At 28.3% G+C, this 21,579-nt stretch overlaps 3 protein-coding genes across 3 annotated transcripts; 1 reads left to right on the top strand and 2 right to left on the bottom strand.

Moving 5' to 3' along the window:
* Positions 1-177: 177 nt before the first annotated feature.
* Positions 178-3,074, bottom strand: LOC130976748 (zinc transporter 5-like). Its single transcript, XM_057901671.1, has 3 exons — positions 2,386-3,074; positions 2,001-2,150; positions 178-611 (listed from the first exon to the last, which is right to left on the bottom strand). Exons 1-3 carry the CDS (start codon positions 2,980-2,982, stop codon positions 306-308), a joined length of 1,053 nt encoding a protein of 350 aa, XP_057757654.1. The 5' UTR covers positions 2,983-3,074; the 3' UTR covers positions 178-305.
* A 1,112-nt stretch (positions 3,075-4,186) lies between these two features.
* Positions 4,187-5,952, bottom strand: LOC130976749 (uncharacterized). Its single transcript, XM_057901672.1, has 2 exons — positions 5,442-5,952; positions 4,187-4,436 (listed from the first exon to the last, which is right to left on the bottom strand). The coding sequence occupies exons 1-2, from the start codon at positions 5,889-5,891 to the stop codon at positions 4,323-4,325; spliced, it is 564 nt and encodes a 187-aa protein (XP_057757655.1). The 5' UTR covers positions 5,892-5,952; the 3' UTR covers positions 4,187-4,322.
* Positions 5,953-11,181: 5,229 nt separating this feature from the next.
* LOC130972879 (major pollen allergen Ole e 10-like) lies at positions 11,182-13,068 on the top strand. The gene is made up of 3 exons (XM_057897209.1): positions 11,182-11,288; positions 11,690-12,199; positions 12,924-13,068. Exons 1-3 carry the CDS (start codon positions 11,213-11,215, stop codon positions 12,953-12,955), a joined length of 618 nt encoding a protein of 205 aa, XP_057753192.1. The 5' UTR covers positions 11,182-11,212; the 3' UTR covers positions 12,956-13,068.
* Positions 13,069-21,579: the final 8,511 nt, after the last annotated feature.

Genomic DNA, 21,579 nt, shown 5'->3' with positions numbered 1-21,579 from the left:
ATAGGAGTCAATTTTTTTTAGTTAAATAATTTAATAATATATTTTTAGTCTATATTTTTAAATTTTGTTGACTAATTATTAATAAAAAATAATAAATTCTATTGATATTCTAGTATTTTTTTAAAATAAATAGAAAAAAAAAGATTTCTAACATTTTTATAAGTCTCTCACACTATATAAATCGAGAAGGGGTGCTAAAAAAACTAATTAATTAATTAATCCAACAGTATAAATGCGAGAATTTATGAATGGAAGAAAGAAAAACCTAAAACCATAAAAAGCCAAAGAATGTAATTTAATTGGTTTTATGCCCACTTAGCAATAAGAGACATAAAACCAGCTCCTAGAAGAAGAGAAATATTTGCTCCTATTTGAAGTTTACTATTTTTCTGCATTTTTTGATTCATAAAATCAGCCGCAAGAAGATCTACAAGTGCCATGTAGATTAGAATCCCAGCTGAAGCTGCGTTAAAAATTCCTTCCACAATGAGAGCAGTTGGACTATTATCATCATAAAGATTAGAGATTCCTATGCCGATTGCAATTCCCACTGGCGTAGTTAGAGAGAAGAACAATCCCATGACTATAATAGATAATCTTTTAAATTTTGCCTGAAATAATTTTTGTCATTAGTGCACGAATGTTAGAAAACAACCTATGATTCTTTTTCCATAAACCATTTATTAAAAATATAGGGGCTAGTACTTTTATTAAAATTTGGTCAATACTTAATTAACAAAATAAAAATAAGTAATTTTACATTATTAAATATAATCTCACACCATTAAAAATATTAATAATAACTAATTAATAGCTATAAATCATAAAATTTGTGCACAAAATTCTGTAATCGGATTTTTTAAAATAATTTATGGCTTTTTTTTGCAATGAAAATATTTTATAATTACTTAAATTTCAAATCTAATTCATTGATTTAATACATATTTTAAATCTAAAGTAAATGAATTGAAAGATGAAAGAGAAAATCTAATATCAAATGAAAGATGAAAGAGAAAATAAAGATTGCATTTACTATTGATGTGTAACTCTTTAAATTGAATTAGCAAGATTTAGTATATGTTGTATGCCTAATAATTTGTAGCATTTATATTATAATAATAAAATAACCAATGTGGATGATCAACACTTGAGTAAAAGTGTTAGAATTCAAATTTATTTTGTATATGCAATAATTTATTGATTAACAATAAATTATTAAATAAAATTTTAATTCGCGAAAGATTAATAAATAACAAATAACGAAATATCCTTTATGTTAATATTTGAAATCAAAAGGATAGTTTTGAATAACCATGATAAATATAACTCATCTTTAAATACTTCTTTTTAAATAGATAATTTATCTCTCCATTTTATTATGTTTTAGAAGAATGGTTGAGATTTTAAAAGGATAACATGCAAATTGGGCTAACTATTTTTTCTTATTTTCAAATGTGACACATATAATAAATGAAAAATATTAAAGATCAATAAGAATTGATTAATATTGACTTAAATGCATGACAAATTATAATATTTTTATTGCCATAATTAAAAACGGCTTTATCATAATTGGTATAATTGTAATTAAAATATTTTAATAAACAAAAATATAAGATGACTAATATCTCATTATTAATAAATGTCAGGAGACTTTTTTTTTTTTTTTGGTTAAAGACAAAATAAATTATTATTGAAAATAATTTTTTAGTAAACCTAAATCAATGTACATATAAATGCTAGTGTATATATATAAGTTAACCCTAAAAGTTGTTAAGTTAGCGCCGTTGAATTCACACAGGATGTACATCACTTTTTTTTTTTTAAATTAGGAGTAAAACTCAAATTCAAAATCTATTATAAATAAACATAAAAAAACTATGCGATTTAACTATAACTCATTAGTAATACTAACACTTATTGCATGAGATTTTACTGAACATTTTCATTCTTTAGAAGTTTATTATATTTTCATAATAACAAAATCTTTAGAATAGTACCTGAGTGATGCAACTTCCAAGTCCCATGCCTTCAAAGAACTGATGAAAAGTCAACGCAGCAACAAGAGGTCTTATTGTTTCTGAATTCATTGACGCTCCTAAAGTAATTCCTATCACCACCGAATGAACAACAATTCCCAACTCCAATACCTATCAATCAAATTTCTCTTAAATAATCATTGTAAATCAAAATTACAAAATTAATTAGCGTAGATTTGCAATTCCATAGCTCATAATAAAATCACTGAATATAAAACAATGTTTTGAAATTTAAAAACAGATAAAATCTTTTTTATTAAAATATAAAAATTCAGTGCAGTAAACTTCATAGAAAATAATAATTGAAAACTGTTAAATAATTTTTACCATTAGACAGTAGAATTACCTGCGATATGACGCGATGACGAAGAAGTTCTGAAGACTTATTACTAGAAACGTGGCCATGTGCATGACCATGTGTCACATGGGTGTGAAGATCCACGTCATTATTCTCAATATGCTCCTCTTCTTTCTCTACATCTGTAACGGCCACTTGTGCCATCTGAAGATGTGATTTCTGAAAATAAGCAGTGGCATAAGCATCCACCATGAGAGTTCCCATGCTAGTGCACATGGCCACAAATCCAGTGAAAGGAAAATCTCCCCAAGGATGATCGCTCAAACAAGGCGAGGTTAGATTTTCGAATGCATCCGGCAACACATGAATGAAGCCAGTGGCTAGTATAACACCCGCCGCAAACGCCTTAATTAAGAAGAAGACGTCCTTCTCTGGACTTATGGCAGGTATGATTTTACCAAGAAGCGGAATACAAACACCAATTGTACTTGCCATGAGAATAGAAACAAGAGCTACTATCTTAAACCTTAGTGCCTTGGCTTTGTCATGTGTTTCTTCTGATTTATCACATGTACACTCAGATGCCACTAAATTTGGGAGTACAAGCAAACTAAGAATGCAAAGCATGAATATTAACCTGTTCATGGTGAAATAATTGGTGTTAAAAACAGTGTGTGCGAATAGGAAAAAATGAACAGAAGAGTTATATTTATAGCATTTGAATCAATTACGTATATTTAGGTAAGTAGGTTAAAGTGCATCCTCATTTTCAGTACTTGTTGATAGTATGTTGAAATATTGGATTTAATTTCTTTAATTGAAATATTTAAATCATGTCATCAACGTTGGACTTTGAAGTCCTCAGTTATGTTAAGTGTGGTAATATGTCGACACTATGTGCTATCAACCAATTAAAATAGTAGTTTTGAAGTGCTTAAATATAGGAAGTCAACGAATGGAAGGAAAAGCTACCCCCATTATGTCGAAACATGAATAGAAGTGTGCTAACGTATGATCCATGAAATTTTATATGGCTTTTTTTAATGAGAGTTATTGAAAGATTACCTTCTTATTTGGATGGACTTGTTAAATTTTGTATATAATTAAACTTATTAACATTCTGTTATCTAAACTAAAAATAAAATAGTTAAAAATGTGTTTCCTCTAATATAAGATTATTTACACAAATGTCTTGTTTTTATTATTAACTAGTGTATATTCTTATACCCTTGTTCAAGTTACATTTACATAAATCTTATAACAGTTTATGTTTATTTGATAACATCTTTAAACTAACTCGGAACTAAGAAAGATTTTGAACTGAGTTGTTAAGTTTTTTTAATGTTTTTATATAAACATTGAGTTTTTTTTTATTAAAGATAGAGAGACTTAAACTCGCAACTTCTTAAATAAATATGGAAAGATTATAAACATTGAGTCTTTGTACTTCACAAGTTCTCTGTAAAAATTAATCAAATATTAGTCTCTAGTCCTAAACAAATTAAGAAAAGATTATCTAATATTCTTAAATTGATGAGGTTATCCAACTTGAATTTCGCCTGAGAAAATTAATTGAATATCTAAAGTTTTTATATGTGAATATCCAATTTAAATTATAACTTTATTCAGAGAATATATAATATTTGAGTTATTTCATAGACTTAAGAAAGTTTGAGAAAATAATATCTAATGTTCTTAGAATGATGAGATATACAACTTGATTTCTGCTTAAGAATGTCACTAGAATATTTAGAATGAATAGGGTAATTAATCAACAAATTTGAGATAAAAACTTTAGTTTCTAATACATTTTTATTACTTAGTAAGTCACTGATAAATATTACACATTGATCCCTCCCTCACTTTAAATAATATTACGGAAGGACCAATCCATCAAAGACTTCATAGTAACAAAATAAATAAATAAATAAAAACCAAATTATTTGATCTTAAATTTTTTGTAAACCAACGTGAGTGCTGAATATTTAAAAGTCTCCATGGCTGAAAGATTTGGGTAACATGACATGGGCAATGGGATCTCTCTTAGATTTCCATCTCTTAAACTGTTTCGACGCAGCTTTTAGTGCCTTCCCCCATCCCTGGATCAAATTTTAAACATGGTCATTCCTATGATATAGTTAACACATTGCCTGAAATAATAGTGTATATATATCCAAATAGGTACGTACAAAATTTTACATTCAACGTTTTTGTCTTTAGAAAAATTTTATTATATTAAAATCTCTAAATTTTATAAAAATAATATATATAAATTTTTATTTTAGTCAAATTTATTATTTTTATTTAGACAAATATACTATTTTTATTTGTTAAGATATGGACAGTAATTGTTAGACACAATAATATACGTTTATTTGCTAAGACACAGATTTAGATTAACACAGTAGTATATAAATACATACAAAATCTATGTATTTAATATTTTTCTTTAAAATTAAGACACGAATACACAAAACATAAGATACAAAATTTGACTTTTTTTATTTCTAATTATTTTTTAAATTATCAATGTATAAAACACAATGCATAAAATACGAAGGTAAATTGACATTTAATTTATACATATGTGTCTTATATATTATTAGTAAACACATTACAAAATTTGTGTATTTTTATGTTTATGTATCTTTATATATTTGTATATATGTCTATGTGTCTCAAGGACACTAACCAAACATTAGAAAATATGAAAAAAAATCTATATATTTTATTTTTAAAAGGTATAATATAAAGACCTCAGCATAATAAAAAAATTTTGAAGACGAAAATAGATAATGCAAAATTTTGTAGAGACCTATTTGAATATATATATACTCTCTGAAGTAATTACCCAAAATATCAACATAAACAAATTGCAAATTCTCTTTTCTTTTGTGGTCAACTTTCAACAAACGAAAATGGGGAACAATAACAGAGGTACCAGAAATGGAGATAGAACCGACAAAAATTCCTAGCAAATGCAAATCTAAAAATGAAACATAAGCGTATCTCAAATATCAAATCCAGTAAATATCAATTTATTATCCCCATTATTAAGTCCTAACTTAAAGACTTAGAACCAAACAGAAATAGAAATCAATTACCTTCTTGATGATGGGGTTGAAATTGCAAGTAGTAGGAGACAAATCAGAAACCATCTTCTTGTTCTTGTTCTTGTTGTTGATGAAATCAAGGTTGAGCTTCTTCCTAAGCTTAGAAGCCACCTTGATGGCGCTGCTTCTGGGTCTAAAGAACTTGGAATTGGTGAAAGAAAGCTTTGTGGGGGTTATGAGATCGAAATCCATGGGGCTATAAGGTCTGGGAAGCAAAGGGGACCAAATAGTGCTGCGAGAGTAATCAAAGTCATAGGCGGAGTTATCAGGGAACTTGCAAAGAAGTTCAAGTCCCATTAATGGCACCAAATATTCAACCACTTTCGTTGTTTTCAGCACCACTGGCCGTTCTTCTGATTCTTGTTGGTCTTCTTCTGCTTCTGCTTCAGCTTCTTCTTCTTCTCTGTATGGAGCAATCTCTGATTCCATTTCAGATTCCATTGGCAGTAACAGTGGGTTTTCGCCTTTTCGAACCGTTGCTTTCTCCAACACCTTGTTTGGGTTTGTATATGCTTTGTGAGGAAACTAGCCGTTACAATCAGGACTTCTTTTAATTTTGAGGTTCAGTAAGGTTCGAATTCTTGACCTTCTAAATCTAGAACTCTAATACCACGTCATGAAATCACTCATCCCAAAAGTATAACCTGACAGAACAATGTAACATTAATGATTATATCTCTAATATTTTTTACACCTTCATTGTACACATTGTACGCTTAAGCCATTGGCTTCCTATACTTTCTCCAAATTTTATTATCCACAAAAATATTCTCAAATACTCTTAAAATGCAATAAAAATAGCCAACATTTAATATGTATTATCAAAAAATATTTTAAAAATTGAATTTTGATGCAATTTTTTACAAGTATTATTAAAAAAATAAGATCTTTCTACTCTTAAAATTTAGTAATTTTTTACTAAGTATATATTTTTTTATTAACAACCAATAATTTTTTAAAAAAATTATAGAGATCAAATTTTTATTCGATTTTTTATGTGCATTTCTTAAATAGTTATCTAAATATTCTTATAAAATTTTAGATCAAATGTATAAATGGTTCATCAAATACAAAAGTCGTTTATCTTTTATAATAAAATAATATTCTTTTTGTATATTTTTTTCACGTTTTTAAATTATTTAAATACATTTTTGTCAGAAAAAAATTACTTGAATGCATTTTTGTCCTTATTGACTGTACACTTCAAAAAAGGTAAAAACTATTTGGACAGAGTTATGGAATTAAAAGGGATCTCAGCGAACAAAAATTTTTGTCTGGACAACTATGCATAATAGAATCATGACAAATTATAGAAAGACAAAATTATTTGGAAAAAGTAGGGAATGTCAATTATGCAGGGGAGGTCAAGAAGATCTTATGCACGTTTTAAGGGACTGTCCTAAAGTTTCTACTATATGGATAAAATTCATTAAAATAACAGAAATTCCAAGATTTTTCCATCTCAATTGGAAAAACTGGATTGAAGCCAATTTCAATCAACAAATGGGTAATAATCAGAATTTTGAGTGGAGGGACATCTTCATTCTAACTATATAGAGACTTTGGTATTGGCGCAATAGAGAAATTCATGAACAAAATTACAAGAGACTATCCAACCCACAAACAGAAATCATCAAACAAGTAACTGAAATTAAAGAAGTTATGGAGAGGTCTTACCAGGTCGGTTGCTAAAGAAGGAGAATAGAGAAGCATGTCAATTGGAAGCCGCCTCCAAAGGAATGGGTGAAGTTGAACATAGATGGGGCTGCACAGAAGAACCCAGGCAGAAGTGGTTGCGATGGTCTTCTGAGAAATAATGAAGGATGGTAAATTTCTGATTTTTCGTATCGAATTGGAGAAGTGACGGCGTTTACAGTAGAACTATGGGGAGTGATAAAGGGATTAGAGCTTGTATGAACGATGGGCTTCATAAAAGTGGTCGTAGAAGTAGATGCTGCTGCGGTGGTTTAGAGACTCAACGGAGGAAAGAAATTGACCTCCCATCCAATTTCTGTAATTAGAAAAGTAAATGAGTGGAAAAAGAATGATTGGAGTATACGTTTTGTACAAATCTATAGAGAAGACAATAGATGTGCTGATTGCTTAGAAAAAAGAGTTTAAATTTAGATGATGATTTTGTGTTTTGCGATTTACCTCCTTCAGATTTAGTTAGTATCCTCAATGATAATAAAATAGGGACTACTTTATCCCGTTTAGTTTGTATTTAGGCTTTTATTTTTTGGATTTTTATAATTTCGTTTCAATAAAAAAAAATTATATACACTATAAAACCAAAAAAAGAAAAAATTACAACAAAAGTCCAAGACCAAAATTTACAGTTTTTAAAGAGAATTAAAATTTATTAGACCAAATAGGCTAACAAATGTATATAATATAGTACTTATATACACTGCATAATAATTTTATATTTAACTAAAGTTAAATCTATAGTTTTACGGTTAATTTTATGCATGTCTCGCTTGAACTTAGGATTCATATTTGATTAATAAAGACTAACAATTCTTTTTGTACATTTTCGTAAATATTTTACGTTTTATACATTTTTATAAATATTATATTTTATTAATTTAGATAAAAAAAATTAATTTAAAAATTAATTTAAATATTTACTCTATAAAATTCATACATTTTTCATAATTTTTTAGCAAACTTTATAATCTCAATATATAACAAGTAAATCAATACATATGTATAAAAAGTCTTAATACATGAATAACTTCTTTTAATTTTTTTTGTTCTACTTCATCCTTCTCCTTTTCTTTTTCTTTCTTTCGACATGTTTTTGCTTTTTTTTTTCATGCTTAGTTATCGATACAAAATAATTTCTATATATTTACATTTTTTTTAAATAAAAAACTTCATTCAAACAAATTAGTTTTTAAATTGAATTATACATAAATATAATAAAAAATAGCACAAAAAACACATAAATTTTAGTTGCTATTTTGTGTTATTCAATTTAAACTTCTGTATTTTTTTCTATATTTCTCTTAAAAAAAGTGCGTTTACCTCAGTCCTCAGAATTATTTCATTACAAAATTTTAGTGTTTATAGTCAATAAATTTTAATATTTCCTTCCTATATTTCTCTTTAAAATGTTGCGTTTAACTTCAAAATATTTCATTGTATTTCCTATAACAATTTCTATATTAATCGTCAATAGATTTCTGAATTTTCATAAAAAAAAATTCTATACTTATTGTCAATAATTTTTTGTATTTTTATATAATATTTTTCTTCAAAAAGTTATATATTTACCTTAAAAAAAAGTTCTGTATTTATCAACACAAAATTTTAACGTCAATAAGATTCTATTTTTTTCATATGTTTCATTTAAAATATTGTGTTTATCTTTAAAAACTTTTACGTGATTATTGTAAATATTGTAATTTCTTCTTCTGTTCTTTTGTTGTGTTTACTTAATGAGAAATTGATGTTTATCATAACAATATTTTTGTATTTATCATCAATAAATTTATTTGTCGTCTTCCTATCTTTCTCTTCAAAAATTGTTTATCACAAAATTTTTGTATTTATTGCCAATAAATTTATATATTTTCTTCCTATATTTTTCTTCTTTAAGAAGTTGTGCTTACCTTAAAAAAATATGTTTCTCATGAGAAAAATTTTATCTTTATTTTCAATAAAATTTTGTGTTGTCCATATATTTCTCTTCAAAACGCTGTGTTTTATCTTAAAAAAATTGTGTTTATCATTATAAAATTTCTGTAGCTATTGTGAAAAATTTTGTGTTTTTTCCTATATTTCTCTTTTGGAAATTGTATTTACCTAATAAAACTTTATTTATCGTCAATACATTTATGTGTTTTTCTATTTTTCTTTTAAAAAATGTTGCATTTACATTAAAAGAAATTTATGTGTGTAATATCAAACACTTTTTATATTTATTGTCAATAAATTTAGGTATTTTCTTTCTATGTTTCTCTTCAAAAAATTATATTTACTTTAAAAAAATGTTTGTATTCTTGTTAATGATTTTTTTATGTTTTGTTCGTTTTGTTCCTTATGCAATTTTTTCTTCTTATTCATTTTTTCTTATGTTTTTTTTTATTCTTCTTCTTTATAAACATACAAAGAAAGAACCATACAAGCAAGCAAATAAAAAATAGCAATGTTATATCATCAACAAAATTTATTATTATGACTAATATTTGGACAATACAAATATTTTTATATTAAATTTTAAACCATATACTCCAAATCTTAATAAAACAAAAATAAAATATTAATCTAAAATATTTACTAATATTAATAAAAAGTGCTAATCTCTATTATTTCTTATAATAGGACTTTGTTGGATTTAATTACTAAAAACTTCTCTTTGTTATAGTTGGATTTTTTTTGAAACCTTAATCACCAGTATATTTATACTTGGTTTAGTAAAATTTTTATTTTTTAAAAATAGTTTATAAAAATTAATTTTTTTTAAAAAAATAATTTTTTAAAATTTGAAATATTTATATTTTATAAATTAAATTAAAAATAATTTTTAATAAACACATACAATAAAAAATATATTTGGTAAAATAATTTTTAAAATTTAAAAATATTATAATAAATATTAATGTAAAAATTAATTTTTAATATACGAGATTATATTAGAGTTTTTAATTTTGATAAGCACAAACCATCTTTAAAAGTATGGGTGTTTATGGGTTAGATGAAATCGGATTTTTCCTGACCTAGACCTGTCCTTAAATATACACCGAGTCTACTTTTAAACCCTAATTCGGCTCTAGACCCGATAAAACTTAAACATTTTCGGGCCACAACTATATTGGATCCAAACCGGGTGAAAAACGAGTCTTTAAAGATTTAACAATAATTTATAAAGAAACTTATTTATAAAGGAAAAATTTGTTACCGACATGTTGATATCCATATTTGAACTAGAATTTGTACATAAATTCTAATTTGATGCTTATTTAATCTATTTTCTAATTCAATAAGTGTGATTAAAAATAAAACAATAAGCTTATAATTAATATAACAAAATATTAAAATTAATTTAAAACGTATATATCTCTTTTAGTTCCTTAGAATGCACATGGTTGAGTGAAGCTGGATTCGCCTTGATCTGGATCCTACCCGAAATAATGACCGAGTCTATTTTTGAGATCCTTACCCGACTCTACATCCGATGAAATCATACCAAATTAGTTTCTAAAGTGTTCAAGACCGGATCGAGTCTTCAAACCAAATCGGGTCATGTGCACCCTTTATTAAAAGGTTTCTTCTTAGATGCTTTAAAAAATAATTCTATTTTTAAAAAACTGCAAATATAAATATATAATCTTATTGATTTACTATTAAAATAAAAAATTTATATCACCTCGTCAAAAAGTTTTATCAAACCAAAACTTAGATTAGATATAAAAAGACCTTAGATTCCATTTAGTTCTTTGAGTAGCAATCAAGCAAGATGAAAGTGGAGGTTGATGAAAGAATATATGCGTGAAAGAAAGAATTAGCTCTATTTTACACCCACTAAATCTTAAATAAAAGCAATTCGTCACTATTTCTTTATCCTTTATACTTTGAGCGAATTATTATTTTGCTTGTCTAGAGATCATAGTGCCACATCAACAAAACTAAAGTTACAAGAGAATCAACTTTAGATTTTATTCATGGAATCAACTACTTATATTGCTCTGTCTTCGCCAAACTTGTATGTTTTATTCAACCTCTGTTTTTTTCTTTGCTGTGATAATATTGATGCAATGGAATCAAGAGCCACCATTGTTGCAGTTTGTTGCATCTTAGTTGTGCCTTCCATCCTCTTCACTGCTCTCTGCGGTAAAGAGCATGCACCACTCAACTTGTTTTCTTCAGTTATTTATAATCAGCATTGCAAATAAGGTGAAAACTCAGGTGAAGTCGACTTCACGTGAAGTTAATACCTGAGAGTCGTTAGATGATTTAACTTATTTGACTAAATTTTCATTCAACAACTCTAAAGTCAACTTCACATGAAATTTCCACTTTGCAAATAAGGTAAAAACTCATGTGTAGTCAACTTCACGTGAAGTTGATAGCTGAGAATCGACAAAATGATTTGAATAATTTGATTAAAATTTTATTTAACACTCTCAATTATCAACTTCACTATCAACTTCACGTGAAATTAATTCACCTGAGTTTTCACCTGCAAATAAAAAGAAACTCGAAATTCCAACTTGTTTTTGTTAATTTTGCAGATGCTAGAATTCATGGAAAAGGTTCAAAAAACAAGATAAAATCTGTAGAGCGTTTTAACAAGTACTCATCACTGGGATATTCAGATTTTAATTCATATGGGTCTCCTTCTTCATTACCACTACCACCATTCAATTCGGTAATAACACCACAGCTGGCACCAGAAACTTCCACCCCACTCTCTCCATTCACACCTTCACTACCACCACCACCAAAGCGTGCTCCAAAGCCGCCACCACAGCCGTCATCATCGAATTCTGCGCACCATAAAAAGGCAGTTTGGTGTGTGGCAAAGCCCACGGTGCCTGATCCGATAATAAAGGCGGCGATGGACTATGCTTGTGGGTCTGGGGCGGAGTGCAAGAACATTCAGCCCAATGGGCCATGCTACATTCCTAACACCATGCTGGCTCATGCTTCTTATGCTTTCAATAGTTACTGGCAGAACACAAAGGTTGGTGGAGGCACTTGTGACTTTGGTGGCACTGCAATGCTTGTCACAGTTGATCCAAGTAAGTCTCATTAAATGTAAGAAAGAATAATAGTAGAATAATAAAAAATATCTATGGATAAAAAGAGAAAAAAATTTATAAAAAAGCTTGTATCTACTCTTCTAAATTTCGTGTTTATCATTGTCTTTCTTAAAAGAGTAGACACAAAAAGTATAAAAAATTGTCTTATAGACAATATGTTCAGTGTCTATATTTCTACTTTCAAATACTTTTTAAACATGTGTTGTCTATGTCTCTGTGTCCTGTCTCCAAAAACAAACGCTACCTTAGTGTTTAAACGATGAGACAGGGACAAAGAGATATAAAATCGTGTTTGATAGATCAGACATAAACAAAGACATTATGTCCAGAAATATTGAATTAGTGTATTTTGTGTTATTTTTGACAGGAAAGATATAGAGACACTAACAAGATATACGTTTTATTTTTTATTTGTTCTTTTACTATTTTTATTAATTTTTCATAATTATATTTTTTTATTATTATATTTTTCTTCTCAAAAATTTTAAATAAATAAAATAAAATAAAATAAAATTTTTATAATTTATTTTAGTTTATTATAAAAAAAAATAAAAAACACAAAATTTTGTACTTATATCCTTTATGTTTTATCTTATTTGGTTCTAGAAAATAAATGCAATCTTAATTTACTCAAATAGTGTAAGTTATTTATTAAATTAAAATTTATCAGTTTTAATTTTCTCTTATCGATGCTTTTTCACAGGCTTTGGTAAATGCCAGTTCGTGTTGACTTAGCTTCCACGTTGCATGGAACACAACTTCAGATTTGTATGTAGAATGGTGAAAATCTATGCTCAACATCATTTTTTTGTTTCTCCCTCAAAGAAATAATGTATCCAAAATTCTCATCGTAGCTAAAGTTTAAGTAACTTTCTCATGGTTTGTTATACAAGTATTTATTTATCCTTTACCTAATGTGATATTGGATTTAATTTAATTTTTTATTTAAACAAACAAGAAAAGATATCTTAATGTTGTCCAAACTAAGATGCTCTTGGCCAAGGACACACTCTAACTCTAATTCGTAGATGTGACGGTTTCGATTTCTAATTTTTTATTTTCTATACAAGGTTTCATTCACTATACAACTATTTTAAAAGAATATATATATATTTAAATGAAAAGACATAAAAGTGTATTCATTAAAAATTTATGTCTTAATAAATAAACGATGAACATATACTATTGTATCTATGTCTTTGATATACCTAGACACCAATCAAATGTACGTTTATTATCATTGTAGCCCAACAATAAAATCAGTTTCATCTTTTGGAGCATGGTAATTGAAAACATGAGGAAAATAGGAGTACAAGGAGGATAATTAGGAGGAAATGATAGGAAGCATAACTATTTTGAGCTAGGAATCAGGCTATCGTAACAGGAAAGTAAATCTTAAAGTAGCAATTTTTAAGGCAAGAATTCTAGAAGTGAAATACAACAGCATCTTAGACAAATTAAATAAAACAATTAATGGAGAAAAAAGATAGAGGACACACCAAATAAAGCTGAGGCCTCCCCTGTGTAATTAGTTGAAGACAAATGTCGATACGACCTTTAAGAGAGAGCTAGGAGATGCAACTATTGCTGTAGTCATGAAAGATTAGGGCTTGCAATATGCACTTTATCTGCGGATATCTAACCGATCCAATCTGGTCAGGTAAAGTGCGAGTTGAGTTTCAACCTTATCCGATCAACCCGCATCTTATATATTAATATATTATATACTTATATAAAAATATGTTTTAAATAGATGTTGAACCAAAGACTTTTCGATGAATACAAAAAATTTTTAGCCACTAAAAGAAGATCATTAATTGATAATTTAATATTTTTTTTTTACGTAAAAGTCAATTCTATTTTAAATTATCATTAAGTTATATAATAATAATGTTGCATCTTTTTTGTTACAAATAATATTTTTGAAAACAATATTATATCATCGTTGATAAAGACCATAGTTTGTTTGTATAAAACACAACACTCACATTTCTAAAATCAGAGGGGAAAATGTCTTAGATGAAAAACACAACAATAATCACTGTTAATGGACATACAAATTCTTGTTTGCAATCGCCATCACACAATTACAGGAAAGGTCGAAGACTTCAAAATAATAATGAAAATTTCTGTTATGAAATATTTGAATAATGGTAAGTGATGCAGAATGCAATGCCATTTGAATAATGGACAATTATCCGATTTTCTTCTAATTCTCTTTCATTAGTCATTATTACTTCAGATATCCGAAATTGATTCATGTGATATAATTTGTTATTTTCTAACACCAAGTCGTATTTTTTAAAATAAGAAACTTAATTGACCATTTCAAAATAGGGCCCTGCTACATATACATGCAAATAACGCATATAACTCTTACAAGTTGACCCAACCCAGGTTTAATTCACGCGCACTTCCTCCCTTTGAATGGAACGTCAATTCCACGCGCATCACTCAAACGGTTACGTTTCGAAAAAACCGCTCGTTATGGCTCACTCTTCCTCTTCTTTTTCAAAGATAACACAAATCCTCAAGTTTCGAGCAACATTCCAAACTGAAGAGATATTCGAACTCGTCGCGAATATTAGCAGAAACCATCAACAAAATATTATTCAAGGTACGTTACTGTTTTACTCATCTTGTACATTTTTCACATTTCTATTTTTGATTTCGAAATCGAAAAACTAGGTTTTACTGTTCTTCTATGTTCTTCTAGGTTTTACTGATCTTCTTGTTCTAAATCTCATATCACTGTTTTTACTGTTCTTCTTATTCTAGGTTTTACTCTTCTTGTAGGTTCCTCTAGGTTTTACTATTCTTCAAAGTGATTCTAGGTTTTACTGTTCTTCTTGTTCTAGTTCTTCTCGTAACTGATTTTTCGCTGTATATTGCTTAATTTATTGGGTGTATATGGAGTAATTTGTATGGGCGTATATGGTTGATTGTTGGGTGTATATGGCGTAATTTGTTGGGTGTATATTCCTGAACCCATATCATGTAATATAATCAACTGTTGCAACTATTCTAATATTGCCTGTCCTTTGGTGTATATTGCTTGACATTGTAATATTGCTAGAGCTTGTATATTTATTCATGTTTCAGTGAATTGAACATAATTTTGAACTGATCTAATTAAATACTTATGAAATCGGTTTGGATGTATGTGCCTCATCTAAGTTTTTATCGTTCATCTTATTCTAGCTTTTACTGTTCTTCTTATTCTAGTTCTTCTCCTAACTGATTTTTGTGTGTATATTGAGTAATTTGTTGGGTGTATATGGCGTAATGTGTTGGGTGTATATGGTTGATTGTTGGGTGTATATGGCGTAATTTGTTGGGTGTATATTTCTGAACTCATATAATTTAATATAGTCAACTGCTGCAAATGTTCTAATACTGCTTGTCCTTGGGTGTATATTGCTTGACATTGTAATATTGATTGAGCTTGTATATTTATCGATGTTTGATTCAATTGAACATCATTTTGAACTGATCTTATTAAATACTTATGAAATCGGTTTGCGTGTATGTGGTTAATCTATGGGTGTATCTGACTGATATCTATGGGTGTATTTTTCATTGCAGTAAAAATGGAAGGCAAAAACCAAGCTGGAGAAAATGTAAGAACAAATATATGTCTTCGATCAAATCAGTTTTTCATAATAGAAATATATCTAACTCTAATTTTGCTTTATTTACAGCAAACCAAGGACCTAAAGTGTGCAACCCATCTGTTGAGTGAGAAATTCAGAAATATGAGCGAGGAGAAGTGATGCAATAAGACTGTCTAGGCCATCCTCATTGTTATTGAGTCCATTTTGTCAGATAGATTCTAATGATATTGTCACTGATTAATGTAACTGTTATATACTCTTGTAAGAAATTGAACACATGCTGTAAATATATTTGATCCAATTATAAGTAAAAAATTTTTCCATAATTAAACTCTCTCTGGTGTATTCAAAATGTTCGATTTACAGGTATTATAATATGAAGGAAAACATCAAAACAAATATACACCCATAACCTGGCATTTTACACCCAAAAAATGTTGATTATACACCCAAACATCTATCCCCCTAATGATTTATCCCTAAAACCCTAAACCCTAAACCATAAACCCTAACCCCTAAAAACCTAAACACTAAACCATAAACCCTAAACACTAAACCTAAATCCTAAACCCTAAACCCTAAAACCCTAAAACCTTAATCCCTAAACCCTAAAATATAAACCCTAAACACTAAACCCTAAAAACCTAAACCCTAAACCACCTAACCTACTATATCCAAATCATTGATTTTTACACCAAATAGATCTCATTTTACACCCAAAAAAAGTTAAATATACACCAGACTTCTATCCCATGATGCTTTATTCCTAAACCCCTAAAATCCTAAACCCTAAACCATAAACCCTAAAATCCTAAACCCTAAACCCTAAACCCTAAATCCTAAAACTCTAAACCCTAGACCCTAAATCCTAAACCCTAAACCACCCAAATTATTGATTTTTACACCCATAAGATTTCATTTTACACCCAAGAAAAGTTAAATATACACCAGACTTCTATCCCCTAATACTTTATCCCAAAATTCCTAAAATCCTAAATCCTAAACCATAAACCCTAACCTCCTAAGCCCTTAAACCCGTAAACCCTTAAACCCGTAAACCCTTAAACTCTAAACCCTAAACCCTATACCATAATAAAAAAAAAAACAATAATTTATAACATGTAAAACCTGCAGCCTTGGTATAGTCCTTGTAAAATTTTGCAGCATCTTCAAGGTTTTTAAAAGTCATTCAAACCTTGGGAACAAGTTGCTCATCAACAACAGAGAAGAGCTGCAAAATACAACATGTTAAAAATAATAAAATACTATAGAATTTTTGCACCTCATAAAAAAAATAACAATCAAAGTAACATACACCCAAGGACTCCTGATATACAACCGAACGACAACAAGTCAATTAAAAATAACAAGAAAAATCATAAACTGTAAATACACCCAAACTTCCCTAAAATACACCCAAACCTCCTTAAAAATACACCTAAAAACTTCTGATCTACACCCGAGTGTCTGCTATAAATTACAGATAATTAATCAAAACTAATACATTAGATTCAATCCACAGATTATGTTCACGCATTAATTTCACAGTCTAGGTTCACGAATTATTCATCTAGACAATCATAATTAACTGAAACTAAATCAAACATCAGGAACTTCGTTCGATTCAAATTCAAAATTCACTTTACCGTGATTGCTGACAATCTGAGATTGAATTCACTTCGTCGTGATTGAACTAACACTTTGAGGTTGAATTATCCATTATCTTCAAAAGGACTTCAAAATTTGATTTCAGAAAATAGAAAATCGAAATAAAACGAAGCTAGCGTTACAGTTCGAAAACTCAGGTGAATGACGAAGACCAAAGAAGTGATAAATGCAGAAGAAAAAGGATCCAAAAGAACAAGGGAGAACGCGAGAAGGAGAACGAAGAAACTTGGCAAGAGATTCGAAGAAGGTAAGGAAATCTTTTGAAGATTGGAAGAGAGATATTCGCACGTTAATTGATTTTGATTGAAACTAAATTCTGTTATATAGCACGTGACTTGTACGTATGAATTGGAGCGCGTTTAGGGTTTTAGTAAGTTCGCACTTGTAAGACTTGTAAATGCTAATTGCTTGTATACTAAGATTAATCCTTCAAAACATTATAATGTAATACTAATAAAAATCAACTTATCAAACCAATTTCAACTACCAACATGAATATTATTATCTTATAAATATTAAAATTCGTTTTCATCTTAAAAAGTTTATATACTCTTTCCATACTCCATTATTGGCATACCCTATTTAAGTAAGCTACAAAAATTTTATGTACTGTTCCCATACTCCATCAATGGCATATCCCATTTAAGTACGTCATAGAAATTAAGTACATTTTCTTTCTTAGTCATTTCAAGCTCAAGTTTCTTTATCACTATCTTCTCTCTATCTCTCTTTCTTTTTGAATAGATACAGAACCACAATCAATTTTTTTTCGAAAATCAGTTTTAGAATCATCATTAATTTCCTCCCCAATTACATTCCAACAATCATTCAAATAACATCATGCTCGTTGAAACATGTAATTTCTAACCAAAACAAAGAGCATCTAAAAAACCTAGCATACCAAACCTACCAAAACATTTCAAATTTTTAATCCCATTCCGGTCTGAAGCGAGCAAGAAAGGAGAACCGAGTAGGGTTGAAAGTGAGTCATGTTAGTTTATGAGTCATATTGAACTTGACTCGTTAATAACTAAATAAGTTGAATTCGTGAGTTAATGAGTCGATCTTGAGTCTAAAATTGAGCTCAAAAATTAAATAAGCCGAACTTAAGCCTAAATAAACTCAGCTTATTAACTCGTGAGCCAGCTCGATTTATTAAACTATTAATATACATGTTCTATATGTATTTAAACTATTTATTGTAGATTGAATAGATGATGAAGTAGAATATAACAAATCTAGTTAAATTGTTCAAAATAGAAGAGAATAAGAGAAATGCATTTATATATATTTTTTTAATTATTTAAAATTTTATAATTATTTTTTATATATAATTTTTATATTTTTGATAAATAAATAAAAAATTTAAACAAACAAGAAAAGATATATTAATGTTGTCCAAAATAAGATGCTCTTGTCCAAGGACACATTCTAACTCTAATTCGTAGATGTGACGGTTTCGATTTCTAGTTTTTTATTTTCCATACAAGTTTTCATTCACTATGCAAGTATTTAAAAAAAAATAATAAATAAAAATATAAAATTTTGTGTTTTATAAACTGTATCTCAATGTCTCAATTTAAATAAAGAGACATAAAAACATGTATTTTATGTACACTTGTATATTATTGTATTCATTAAAAATTTGTGTCACAGATAAACGATGGACATGTACTACCGTGTCTATGTCTTTGGTATACATAGACACCAACCAATAGAAGTGAACGCGAATCGGATCGAATCGGATATGGCCAAAATTTTGATCCAATCCGCACTAAAATCATCGGATCGGATCCCATATCCTCAGTTTTTAAGCTTGGATCCGATCCGTGCATTTGCGGATCGGATCCGATCGGATATCGGATATATTCGCAAAACATAAAAATATTTTAAAAAACTTATTTTTATTAAAAAACATATCAATAAAATTCATTTTTTCTATTTTTTTAAATATGTTTACTCTTAAAATAATATTAAACATACATTTCTTAAATAATAAATTAAAATAATACAACATATATGATAATTATTAGTTGAAATAAAATATAAAAAGAATATTTATTTATTTATTTATTTATTTTTGCGGATATGTGGATTGGATATGCGAATACCTACACAAAATCCACAATCCGATCCAATTAGTGTGCAGATCTGATCCGATCCGATATCCTTGCGGATCGGATCTATATCCATAATTTTTGGATCGGATTTGGATAAATACCGCGAATTTGCGGATGGGATCCGATCCATGAACACTTCTACCAACCACATACGTTTATTGTCATTGTAGCCCAACAAGAAAATCAGTTTCATCTTTTAGAGCATGGTAATTGAAAAACACGAAGAAAATAAGAGTAGAAGGAGGATAATTAGGAGGAAATGATAGGAAGCATAGATATTTTGAGCTAGGAATCAGGCTATCATAACAGGGAAGTAAATCTTAAAGTAGCAATTTATAAAGCAAGAACTCAAGAAGTGAAATACAATATCATCTTAGACAAATCAAATAAAACAATTAATGGAGAAAAAAGATAGAGGACACACCAAATAAAGTTGAGGCCTCCCCTGAGTAATTAGTTGAAGACAAATGTGGATACGACCTTTAAGAGAGAGCTAGGAGATGCAACTATTGCTGTAGTCATGAAAGATTAGGGGTGGCAATATGTACTATATCCGCGGATATCCAATCGTTTCAATTCGGTTGGGTAAAATGCGAATTGAGTTTCAATCCTACTCGATCAACCTGCATCTTATATATGTATATATTATATACTTATATAAAAATATGTTTTAAATTGATGTTGAACCAAAGATTTTTAAATGAATGCAAAAAAATTTTAACCACTAAAAAAAGATTATTAATTGATAATTTAATACTTTTTTATACATAAAAGTCAATTCTATTTTAAATTATCATTAAATTATATAATAATAATGTTGCATCTTTTTTATTACAAATAGCATTTTTGAAAACAATATTATATCATCATTGATAAAGACCATAGTTTGTTTGTATAAAACACAACACTCACATTTCTAAAATCAGAGGGGAAAATGTCTTAGATGAAAAACACAACAATAAGTTAATAATCACTGTTAATGGACATACAAATTGCTTGTTTGCAATCGCCATCACACAATTACGTGAAAGGTCGAAGACTTCAAAATAATAATGAAAATTTCTGTTATGAAACATTTGAATAATGGTAAGTGATGCAAAACGCAATGCCATTTGAATAATAGACAATTATCCGATTTTCTTCTAAGTCTCTTTCATTAGTCATTACTACTTCATATATCTGAAATTGATTCATGTGATATAATTTATTATTTTCTAACACCAAGTCGTATTTTTTAAAATAAGAAACTTAATTAACCATTTCAAAATATTATAATGTAATATTAATAAAAATCAACTTATCAAACCAATTTCAACTACCAACATGAATATTATTATCTTATAAATATTAAAATTCGTTTTCATCTTAAAAAGTTTATATACTCTTTCCATACTTCATTATTGGCATACCCTATTTAAGTAAGCTACAAAAATTTTATGTACTGTTCCCATACTCCATCAATGGCATATCCCATTTAAGTACGGCATAGAAATTAAGTATATTTTTTTTTCTTAGTCATTTCAACCTCAAATTTTTTTATCACTATCTTCTTTCTATCTCTCTCTCTCTCTTTCTGAATAGATACAGAACCACAATCATTTTTTTTCAAAAATTAGTTTTAGAATCATCATTAATTTCCTCCCCAATTACATTCCAACAATCACTCAAATAACATCATGCTCGTTGAAACATGTAATTTTTAACCAAAACAAAGGACATCTAAAAAACCTAGCATACCAAACTTATCAAAACATTTCAAATTTTTGAATCTCATTCCAGTCTGAAGCGAGCAAGAAAGGAGAACCGAGTAGGGTTGAAAGTGAGTCATGTTAGTTTATGAGTCATATTGAACTTGACTCGTTAATAACTCAATAAGTTGAATTCGTGAATTAATGAGTCGATCTTGAGTATGAAATTGAGCTCAAAAATTAAATGAGCCGAACTTAAGCTTAAATAA

Source organism: Arachis stenosperma, chromosome 4 (assembly GCF_014773155.1).
Source record: "Arachis stenosperma cultivar V10309 chromosome 4, arast.V10309.gnm1.PFL2, whole genome shotgun sequence".
NCBI classification, from domain to species: domain Eukaryota; kingdom Viridiplantae; phylum Streptophyta; class Magnoliopsida; order Fabales; family Fabaceae; genus Arachis; species Arachis stenosperma.
The sequence above is the reverse complement of the archived record's forward strand: the minus strand, read 5'-3'. Positions and strand labels throughout refer to the sequence as shown.

What these genes read in the sequence shown, in the direction of transcription:
- LOC130976748 (XM_057901671.1), bottom strand. Translation starts at nt 2,982, where the DNA reads ATGAACAGGTTAATATTCATGCTTTGCATTCTTAGTTTGCTTGTACTC. An exon ending in GTCATCGCGTCATATCGCAG is followed by an intron (nt 2,151 to 2,385) that starts GTAATTCTACTG and finishes TTTGATTGATAG; the next exon opens with GTATTGGAGTTGGGAATTGT. An exon ending in TTGGAAGTTGCATCACTCAG is followed by an intron (nt 612 to 2,000) that starts GTACTATTCTAA and finishes AAATTATTTCAG; the next exon opens with GCAAAATTTAAAAGATTATC.
- LOC130976749 (XM_057901672.1), bottom strand. Translation starts at nt 5,891, where the DNA reads ATGGAATCTGAAATGGAATCAGAGATTGCTCCATACAGAGAAGAAGAA. An exon ending in TCAACCCCATCATCAAGAAG is followed by an intron (nt 4,437 to 5,441) that starts GTAATTGATTTC and finishes AATTTGATCCAG; the next exon opens with GGATGGGGGAAGGCACTAAA.
- LOC130972879 (XM_057897209.1), top strand. Translation starts at nt 11,213, where the DNA reads ATGGAATCAAGAGCCACCATTGTTGCAGTTTGTTGCATCTTAGTTGTG. An exon ending in CCTCTTCACTGCTCTCTGCG is followed by an intron (nt 11,289 to 11,689) that starts GTAAAGAGCATG and finishes TTAATTTTGCAG; the next exon opens with ATGCTAGAATTCATGGAAAA. An exon ending in GCTTGTCACAGTTGATCCAA is followed by an intron (nt 12,200 to 12,923) that starts GTAAGTCTCATT and finishes GCTTTTTCACAG; the next exon opens with GCTTTGGTAAATGCCAGTTC.